The 10,160-nt window shown below is 23.0% G+C and overlaps 3 protein-coding genes across 5 annotated transcripts in view; 1 reads left to right on the forward strand and 2 right to left on the reverse strand.

Moving 5' to 3' along the window:
* Positions 1–3,714, reverse strand: LOC102676281 (pre-mRNA-splicing factor 38B). 3 transcript variants are annotated; one of them, XM_006614830.2, is made up of 6 exons: positions 3,448–3,714; positions 2,970–3,253; positions 2,417–2,568; positions 1,923–2,321; positions 368–604; positions 1–264 (listed from the first exon to the last, which is right to left on the reverse strand). In XM_006614830.2, exons 1-6 carry the CDS (start codon positions 3,476–3,478, stop codon positions 198–200), a joined length of 1,170 nt encoding a protein of 389 aa, XP_006614893.1. In that variant the 5' UTR covers positions 3,479–3,714; the 3' UTR covers positions 1–197. The 3 variants fall into 3 exon arrangements, 2 of the variants coding, with proteins under 2 accessions (XP_006614893.1, XP_006614892.1); XM_006614829.2 differs by having other exon boundaries at positions 2,417–2,580; XR_004150358.1 differs by lacking the exon at positions 1–264 and adding an exon at positions 868–969 and having other exon boundaries at positions 417–604; positions 1,910–2,321; positions 2,417–2,580.
* Positions 3,715–5,524: 1,810 nt separating this feature from the next.
* On the forward strand, positions 5,525–7,288 carry LOC102676958 (dnaJ homolog subfamily C member 28). The gene is made up of 5 exons (XM_006614835.2): positions 5,525–5,650; positions 6,071–6,202; positions 6,280–6,372; positions 6,466–6,819; positions 6,885–7,288. Exons 1-5 carry the CDS (start codon positions 5,543–5,545, stop codon positions 7,272–7,274), a joined length of 1,077 nt encoding a protein of 358 aa, XP_006614898.1. The 5' UTR covers positions 5,525–5,542; the 3' UTR covers positions 7,275–7,288.
* LOC102676727 (trifunctional purine biosynthetic protein adenosine-3) overlaps positions 7,078–10,160 on the reverse strand; it is a 4,975-nt gene continuing 1,892 nt past the window's right edge. Inside the window, exons 8-16 of the mRNA XM_006614833.2 lie at positions 9,961–10,096; positions 9,648–9,870; positions 9,393–9,587; positions 8,977–9,232; positions 8,617–8,820; positions 8,390–8,536; positions 8,052–8,320; positions 7,708–7,965; positions 7,078–7,600 (exon numbers count right to left, since the gene is read on the reverse strand). Of these exons, the coding sequence (XP_006614896.1) occupies positions 7,415–7,600; positions 7,708–7,965; positions 8,052–8,320; positions 8,390–8,536; positions 8,617–8,820; positions 8,977–9,232; positions 9,393–9,587; positions 9,648–9,870; positions 9,961–10,096 (1,874 nt within the window). The 3' untranslated portion in view covers positions 7,078–7,414. The remainder of the gene's footprint in view (positions 7,601–7,707; positions 7,966–8,051; positions 8,321–8,389; positions 8,537–8,616; positions 8,821–8,976; positions 9,233–9,392; positions 9,588–9,647; positions 9,871–9,960; positions 10,097–10,160) is intronic.

Here is a 10,160-nt window from a genome sequence, read left to right on the forward strand (position 1 = left end):
ATCTTGAATTTATTTTATAAAAACATGTAAACTACATGGTGAATATAATCAAATCAAATTTAGGCTATACTCCAAATGGAGTAAATTTTTTTTCAAAATGTGGTGGTGTTCGAATGGCTCGGTTCTAAATTGTTTTTATGTCTATAATTACACTCGTACAAACATTTATATCAATATATACATTCCAGCATATATTTTCATTCTCTTCGTTGTCTCTCTCTTTCCCGAGCTAGTTCTGTAGCATAATCATACGGCGACCCCCTTCTATAATTAAAAAGAATTTATATAATTAAATATCTATTTATTTTTTTTTTATTCATATATATTATATTATATTGTGCATAATATATGTACACATATATATTACCTGTCCCGATGACGATCTTTATCACGATAACGATCTTTACTTCTATCTCTATGTGATCTGTCTCTGCTACGACTTCTGTAATCTCTTTGTCTTCGACTTCGATCACGGCTGTTCGATCGTCTACAATGTCGATCCCTTTCTCGATCTCTTTCTCGTGCACGTTCTCGTTCTCTGTCTCTTATGCGATCTCGCTCACGATCTCGATCCCTGTATTTGTCCTTGCGATCTTCATCAGATCTGGAACAATATTATTCGAAGGGAAGTAATGTTGAATTAATGAATATAATATTTTAAAAATATTAGCCTGTACATATATATTGCACTTTATAATGGAAAATACCAAGAAATTAGACATTTTTAACATCTCGATATTATCTCTTTGTAGTAATTTTTCAAATATGAGATAAGATATAATCTTTTCATGAAAGAAAAGATGAAAGAAAAAGACACATAAAAATGTAGAAAAAGATCACTTTATATATGAAAATAATTATTCTCACGCGCTTAATGAAAAACAACTTTTGAAGAGGTAGAAAACAATCATTCCACTTTCACCGTCTCTCTATTTCTGCACTGTTGAAGCAGCTGATGGTTTCCTTAAACTGAAAAAAATTGTATGTATAGTGAACTGCAATTCAAATTGCTCATACAATGAATAGTTATTATAATCCATTATAAAATAATTACGAAGCATTTGTAATTGAAAAAGCAGTCATTATTAAAAAAAAAAAACATTCCTGTTTTATAATAATGCATTTATATGCTATTAATGTATATATAGCATATAATAAAAAATATATAATATAATATATATATAAATAATAAAAAATAGAATAAAAACTTATATACTCTATATTTTTCTTAGTACTTTTAATTATTATTATTATTATTATATTTTTTTAAGGCTATGCTATCATCTATAAAATTAACAGATCAAGAACAAAGAAATTATAAAAATAATATTAAAATTTTTATATTATGAAATCATGAATTTTATAAAACTCATTTATAAACATGTTTTCTATTCTTATGAAAGCTATGAACTTAACTATTTTAGTGTGATAAATAGAATAATTTTTTTCTATCTTTTTCTACATTTTTTTTTCCTGTCATAAGAAAAAAGACAGAACTTTCTTATTATTACCTGAAATTTATATATATTTAAAAATCTCATATTCCTTGATATCCAATATGTAAAATAATCAATGTACAGTTATTATAAATATTGATATGATTTTTAAACAATTTTAAATTATTTAGTTTGTCAATATTGCTTTTGCAAAAAATTTGATAAATTTATTAATTTATTTATATCATTTTCAATAGCATATGAAAATATGATATTGGATTAAATTTATAAAACAAATAACTGTACAAAAATCAAATAAGAACATATGTACAAAAGAAAACTGAATGATGATACACTGAGATCAAGAGTATTTTCCTGGAGATGGTACGTCTTTAATCTTCACCCAATTTCCCTAACAAGTTCATAGAATATTATTAACCTTATATAAATTAATAACGTGATTGTATTCATACCACGTAGACGCACCTGGCTCGCCAGTGGCTTGTTCTTTCAGCCTCACCCCATTGAGCTTCACTATCTGGGATATGTCGTGGTTGATTCCGTGAGGTAAGATTGCCATTATCTTTTCTACTACTACTATTACTATATTTTCCATGACTATTTAAGATAATAGGTGGTTTTGCATTTCGAGCATTCATAGACTGTTGAGGAAACCTTTCTGCTAATCGATGTTCAAGTTCTTTTTGAATAGGCACTGGTATTCTTGGAAATAATGTTGAAAACCATTCTAATTTTGTCAGGAATTGTTTAAGAATATCACCCATTTTCATTACTTGTCCTCCTCCAGCTTTTACATCTAATTCTTCTTCATCTTCTAAGTAATCACTATACCAATTAAATAAATCTGCCGGTGGTTGTGTATATCTATTAATAACAATAGCATATGCAATATAATAAAATTAATATTATGAAATTATTAAATAATTTCATGATAAAATTTAATATTTTAATATACTTACCTAATATACATAAATCCTAATGCTCGAATATATGGTGAATCAGGATGATTGATAAGACCATTTAATTGTTTCCGTGTTAACCTCAAGGTGAAGAGTTTATATAGTAGACAATAAGCCGTTGAAACAATTCCACCAGCACCAACTCCTCGGACCTGCATGAACCGCTAAATTTACACCCCCCTATGTCAATTAATCACATACATATTATATTATAATATATTGACCGAGAACATGCTACTCTGCAATTAAGTATGGTATTAAGTATTAATATCTGTATTCATATCTGAGCCCAACATTTTGATATTGATGTCTGATTATACAATAATAATGAAAGTCTAAAATATTTAGAACTCTCACTTTAAATGATTTAGTTTAAATGCTTTCACCTTTTTTATTTTTATTAGCAGTTCTCATTTCATACAGTGTCCAGGTCCTCTAAAATGCTATAAATTTGGACTATTTCTACGTATATGATAATAATTTTATGATCATCTTAATTTTAAATTAATAAATAACAATTAAAAATTAGTAATGTATTAAAAAACATACTCACGCCTCCACACATGCCAGTTTGGCCTGCTGTTTTCCTGCTTCCTTTTTCCCATGGTTCCAAATGAGATACCTTGTAGTAAATTTCATCAATAACCTCGTGGTATGTCTTCAATTCATATAAATTTACTTTAAAATAATGTGATGACTGTATATTTGTTAAAATTAATGGATTTAAATTCATAGTCCTTTCATTTCCCCAAAGAGGTAATATATTTGACTTTTTACCCTCCTTTTGAGTAGGTCTACGTTCTTCATCACAACCACTGGAATTATTCCATGGTGAACCTATGTACAAATGTCTCATTTATATATTTAGTAAATCATAACAGTAATCAATGTATAATCGTGTAGTAGAGGTTAAGCGTATCATAAGCGATCATAACAGGTTATAAAGTATTATATTTATCAAACATTATAAAAACAAAATATCATAAAAAAAAAATATAAATATCATAAAAATGTTAAATATATTTACTTACCATCAGCTCCTTCCGTTTCTTGCACTTGCATGTTTGTATCGTAAACTTGCAATACAAATCTTACAATGAAATTCAACAGATTAGACTCACCAGACAAATTTTGTATTTCATACAAGATTTATAAAGTTCATAAATATAAGAGAAAATAAGTATATTTGCGCATTCAAAATAATTAAATACAAATTTTAAAAGCTCGCGTAACTTTTTTTTCTGCAAGTGTATGGAAAACTGACGTCAACGGGAAGCGAAAAAAAAGACACAATACTGTAATGCGCATGTCTAAGAAATGTATACATCCGGTTTCATTCGTTTGTGTATTATTTTCATTTAAAAGTAAATTATTAAAATTTCATTTTTTGAATGAATGAACATTAAAAAAATAACCAAAATAGAATTATTTAAGTTCTTTAAATCTCAATAAATAAATATTAAAACAAAATAAATAAATATATATATAAATATATATATACAAATTATAAATATTTCAATATTTTAAATTACATATAAAATAATGTATAGTAAAAAGAATTTTAAAGAAAGTATGAAATTATATTTATTTTTACTTTATATTCTCTTATAAAAATATAATATCATAAATTTATTTGATATTTAAATATATTTATTTTTCTTTTTATAATATAAAAAAATAAATATATAATTTAAACTTAATAAATTTTATATATATATACATTTATGCGATTATTTGTTCATCAAGAAATATCGGAAATAAATAAACTATATCACGTGACAAAATTCTGTGATTTTTAATCACAGATGAGATATAAAATAGATTTAACATTTAACACTTATGTGTTCTGAAATACCGATAAAAAAATCAGTATTTAATATGTTCTTTATGACTTAGATACAGGAATTATATTTAATTCAATCATAAGAAATAATAAAATTAATAAATAAAGATAATTTTTTTAATATTTCTTTGAATTATATATATTGTATTCATAGTTCTTTTGATTGCTAGGAATAACAGATTTATGTATGAATTGAATTATTTATAAAATAAAAATTACGTTCGTATATTATATTATAATAAAAATAATTTCGACTTTTATCATAAAAATGAATTTAAATATAATTTTAGTAAAACTAAATTTATTTATATTAGTATAGAATTATAAATATTAATATAAATATATATTTATATAAATTTATATATATATATATATAATATATTTATATAAATTTATATATAAATAATATAATAAAAATTTATAATATATTATACATTTTTTAAATTATAAATAAAAAGAGTAGAAAAAGAATAGAGAAATGATAAAAATATTAAAATTAGCCATTTTCAAAGTGCTGCAAATGAAATATAAAAAAAAGACAGAAAATAATAGGACAAAGAATAAAATAGGGTTAGAATTAATTTTTAGTGTCAACTCTTGAATATCAAAGATATTTTTTCAAACTGCTCAAGAGAAATTTTTCAATTTTTATTCTATTTGATCCTACTTTTAAAAAGATATCTTTGATATTCGAAAGATAGCTTTGGCAATTAATTTTTATTTTATCTCTATCTTTTTTTTATTATTTTTTTTATTCTTTTTTTATGTTTTCAGTATTATTTAAAAATGATACTGATTTCAATATTTTTATCCTATTTTTCCTATCATATATTTTACTTGTCTATAACTTTTTGGCGCATGCGCATAATTCATAAATAAGATACGAAATGTCAATTGAATATATTTTCAGTTCTTCAACTTTAGTCTATCTTCTTCAATATATATATATATATAAGTAATGTATATATTTTCATAATCACTTACGTTTTTGAAACATTATTGTTTCTTTATGATTTTCAAAAATTATTTTAATTATATAGTAATTAAATTGTTATCAATATGACAATAAGATTTAATTCACATCGGAAAGTACAATCTAAAAGGATATTATTTTTGATACGTAATATATAAATATCTTGTAATAAAACATATAGGTTACTTTGAATATTTAATATAAATAATAGTTCATAAGTAAGTATATATTATAATAATGTAATATATAATCAGTTATATAATCATAAAATAAAGTATCAAAATTATTGCAGCATTTATTTTTTAAAAACATGTTAAGATTTAATCAATATAATAGGAAATCAGTTAAAAATATAATTTGTGTTCCATATTGGGAATTTATGTTGATGAAAAGATTTAAACATCAACATAATATGAAGGTATATTTATTATTATTTTATATATAATATTAACTTTATTTTTTTAATATCGAAAATACATCATATTAAATTATATTATATATTTATTAAATTTCTATAGAATATATTTATTATTTAATTTTAATAAAAATTGAAAATCTAATGAAAATTTTTGTTTTTTTTTGTAAAATTATATATATAGTTATAATATATTATATATATATAATATATATGATATATAATATCATATATAATTATATATTTAACAAAATATACATTGAATTTAATATTATGAAGAAAAAATATGTGGATATAAATAAAATCTATTGTTTATCAATAGATTTGATATATGTTATTGTTTATTTGATATATATTAATTAATTGTATAATGATATTATATTAATTATAAATTTTAAGAAATTTATTATATTATATTTTAAGAAATGGTATCAAACTCTAGAAGTTGCAGAAGATTGTGAAGATGAGACATTAAGATTAGCATTTGTTTATCAAGCAAAAAGATTCCATCCAGATAGTGGTACATCAGAAGCTAATGCAACTAAATTTTCTGAAGTATAATATATTTATTTACTAATTAAAAAAAAATTTACTAATTAAAAAATATTATAATATGAATATTTTTTTCACAGATTGAAACTGCTTATAGACAAATTCGTAAAGCAAGAATAGAAAAGAAAGAAAATTGTACAAATCTACCTGAAGTTGAAGAATTTGATATTAAAGTATATATGCAAATAATATAAAACATATACATATTTTAAATTATTTTTTGCTAATTTCACTAAATTTCAATAAAATATATATATATATTTTAGCATACTGCACCACAACATCGTCATTATTTAGTTTATAATGTAGGTATTGGAACACATAGCAAAAGACAAAAATTATATACAATGGAAAGAGCTCAAAAAGCAGTTGATAGTGTACTGGAACATAGATTAAAAAAATTACAAACTGAAGAACGTAATACATTAGTTGGAATGGATAAACAACATGCAAAAAATATTAAAACACGTTTTGGTATGGATCGTTTAGTAGAAGATTTAATTCAAGAAGCAATGAATAGAGGTGAATTTAAAGATTTACCAGGAATGGGTAAACCATTAAAAGAGAATACAAATACTCGAAATCCATATGTTGATTTTGTTACTTACAAATTAAATGAGGTATAAAATACTAAATTAAATCGAAAATTTACAATAAATAAGTAGTACATAAAATTAAATTGCAGATATTAATAGAAAATGGATTTACTCCGGAATGGATACAATTATCTAAAGAAATTAGAGAAGAAACACAAGATTTACGAAAAAAATTAATAAATGCTCGTAGTAAAGTTGGACATATTCCATTAAATTATAAAGATGAAAAAACTTGGAAGAATATTGTAGAAAATTTTAAATCTAAAACAAAAGAAATAAATATTAAAATCGACAAATACAATTTATTGGTACCTATACTTCAGAAACAAATGCTTCATGTTAAATTAGAGGATCTTGCAAAAGAAGCACTTTCGACACCAGCACAAGAAACATTAAAAGAAAAAGTAAATTCTGATATCTCTGTCGAAAGAAAGGATAATTTATTAACAGGAATGATATCTTCGATTTTTAGTAAATAATTTTATAGAACATATATTGCTTTCAGAATTTCTTTTAATCAATTAAAAATGTAGTTTATTTTTATTTTTAAAAAATATAATGTATAGAAAATAAGTGTATCAAAAATATATGATACATAAAATAATTGTATATATATTTTTTAATATTTCCATAAAATAGTATTATCTTCTTTTAATTGTATTCTACCAGTAGCTAAATATTTTAGAGCAAGTGGGAAAATGCGATGTTCAGCTATTTTAACTCGTTCTTGAAGACTTTCTATCGTGTCATACGGAAATACAGGTACTGCTGCTTGTTCAATAATTGCTCCCGAATCTATATCAGTCTAAAAATGATTTTTAATTATATAAAATTATATAAAAACAATCGTATATGTAAATAAATTTTCAACATAATATATTTATATTAATTATATATAAAAATATATCATACTTCCACAAAATGTACTGTACATCCTGAAACACGTACTCCAGCTCTTAAAACATTTTCATGTGCATGTGCACCTTTAAATGATGGTAATAATGAAGGATGTATATTTATCAAAGCACCATGCCATTGATTTACAAAATTATCTGATAAAATGCGCATGAAACCAGCAAGACAAACTATTTCAACTCCAACAGCATTAAGTTCAATATTCATTGCTGAATCAAAAGTTTCTCGACTAGGATAATCAGTATGTTTAATAACCTATGATTAAAATTATAAAACAATAGATAAGTATACAAATAATAAAAAAATAGCATTAAATAATATTTAAATAAAATAAAAATTACCACTGTTTTTATACCAGCTTTTTCAGCTCGTTTAATTCCTTCAATATTTGGTTTATTTGATATCACTATAACAATTTCAGCACCAATATTTTGGGATGAATCTCGTGTTGCATCAATTAATGATTGTAAATTAGTTCCACTACCAGATATTAAAACGCCCACTTTTTTTAAAGGCTTACTTAATTTTGAAATGATGTCAGGTATGTATTGTTTCATTCTTAATTCTAATGCTTCTTCGAAATTTTTAACATTTATTCTAAATTGTTTATCTGTAATATTTTTAATATATATAATATTATAAATAAAATTCAAATAAAATAATATTAAATGAAACTTACTTTTATTATTAGTTACATATCCAATAATTTTAGGATTTTCTATTTGTAATAAATTTAAAACTTTTTCTTTATCTTTTTCTGAACAAATTAAAATAGCACCAATGCCACAATTAAATGTTTTCAACATTTCTTCTTTATTAATTCCTCCTATAAAAAAAATAATTATGTGAAAAATATAGGAATAATATATTTGGAGATTTAATTAATATTTTTAATTATTTTCTTACCTACAGTTGCAAGCCAAGCAAAAATGGGTTGAATTTTCCATTTCCTTGCATCTAAAATTACGCCCATATCTTTTGGTAAAATTCTTGCTATATTTTCTATTATACCTCCTCCAGTAATATGTGCAAATCCTTTTACAAAATTAGTACGTAAAGCAGAAATTACTTCTTTTACATAAATTTTAGTTGGTTCTAACAATTCATCACCTTTAAATAATTTCAATATAATATATGTAAATAAATTTTTTGTTAATTATTTATAATTAAGATATATAATATATAAAATTATAAGTGAAGAAAAAAAATCTTATTATTTTATTTATCTATATTTAAATCTATATTTAAAGTATTATTAATAATTACCGATTGTGCGATTATTTTCAGAAAAAGGTGCTATATCGGCATATTTTTTATTTGCTACTTTTAAAATTTTCCGAACTAGACTAAATCCATTACTGTGTAGTCCACTTGATGGAAGACCAATTATAATATCACCTTCTTTTATATCATTTATTCGTGGAAGTAAATTATTTCTTTCAACTACTCCTACAGCGAAACCGGCTAAATCGTACTCTTCATTGGAGTACATATCTGGCATTTCTGCTGTTTCTCCACCAATCTATCAATTATTTACTTAATTTTTAATATATTCATATTAAATTTATTTAAAATAATAAAAAAGAATAAATAGTAATAGATACGTTATATGTATATAATAAATAAATAATAATATATATATTGAATAAATAAAATTGAAAAATAAATTTATTTTTACTTACTAAGGAACATCCAGCCTTCTTACATCCTTTACTTATTCCATTTATAACATCAGTAGCTATTTTAATATTTAATTTACTACAAGCAAAATAATCCAGAAAAAATAAAGGTTCTGCACCATGTGCTAGAACATCATTTACACACATAGCCACTAAATCTATGCCTACTGTATCATGCTTTTTACATTCAAATGCTATCTATAACAATATATAAATTATTGTATTATATTTTTGAATTTTAAATAAAAACATACAAACTTTTAATTTAGTTCCAACGCCATCAGTTCCAGACACCAAAATTGGATCTTTATAACCAGCAGCTTTTATATCAAATAAACCGCCAAAACTACCAATTGAACCCATTGAACCTAAACGTTGCGTTGAATAAGATATTGGTTTAATAGCTGAAACTAATAAATTTCCTGTTTCTATATCAACACCACTACTTTTATATGTTAATTGTCCATTTTGCAATATAGATCTAAAAGTATTACATAATTAATATATTTTATTTTTTTATAAATAATATATATAAATAATTATATATATTTTAACATTAATTATAAGATACCTTGCTATTCCTTTATGTGCTATATCTGTTCTAAATTGTTTTCCATCAAATGATATAATCTGAGCAGCATGTGTTGCTTTAGCAGCAGCCAAAGCCAATGAGGGTGCTAAACTTACAGTAATTAAAACTCTTCCTCCTATAAAATAAGCAAAAAAGAATTAAATATATAATATTAAATTTAAATATTAAATATATATATA

The sequence above is a fragment of the Apis dorsata genome, unplaced genomic scaffold (genome assembly GCF_000469605.1).
Source record: "Apis dorsata unplaced genomic scaffold, Apis dorsata 1.3 scaffold_198, whole genome shotgun sequence".
Taxonomy (NCBI): domain Eukaryota; kingdom Metazoa; phylum Arthropoda; class Insecta; order Hymenoptera; family Apidae; genus Apis; species Apis dorsata.

Coding starts and splice junctions, on each gene's coding strand:
- LOC102676281 (XM_006614829.2), bottom strand. CDS start 3,478: ATGCAAGTGCAAGAAACGGAAGGAGCTGATG. Junction 3,254..3,447: donor AGAAACGGAAGGAGCTGATG/GTAAGTAAATAT, acceptor ATTTGTACATAG/GTTCACCATGGAATAATTCC. Junction 2,322..2,416: donor TTAGGATTTATGTATATTAG/GTAAGTATATTA, acceptor TGTTATTAATAG/ATATACACAACCACCGGCAG.
- LOC102676958 (XM_006614835.2), top strand. CDS start 5,543: ATGTTAAGATTTAATCAATATAATAGGAAATCAGTTAAAAATATAATT. Junction 6,203..6,279: donor ATGCAACTAAATTTTCTGAA/GTATAATATATT, acceptor TTTTTTTCACAG/ATTGAAACTGCTTATAGACA. Junction 6,373..6,465: donor TTGAAGAATTTGATATTAAA/GTATATATGCAA, acceptor TATATATTTTAG/CATACTGCACCACAACATCG.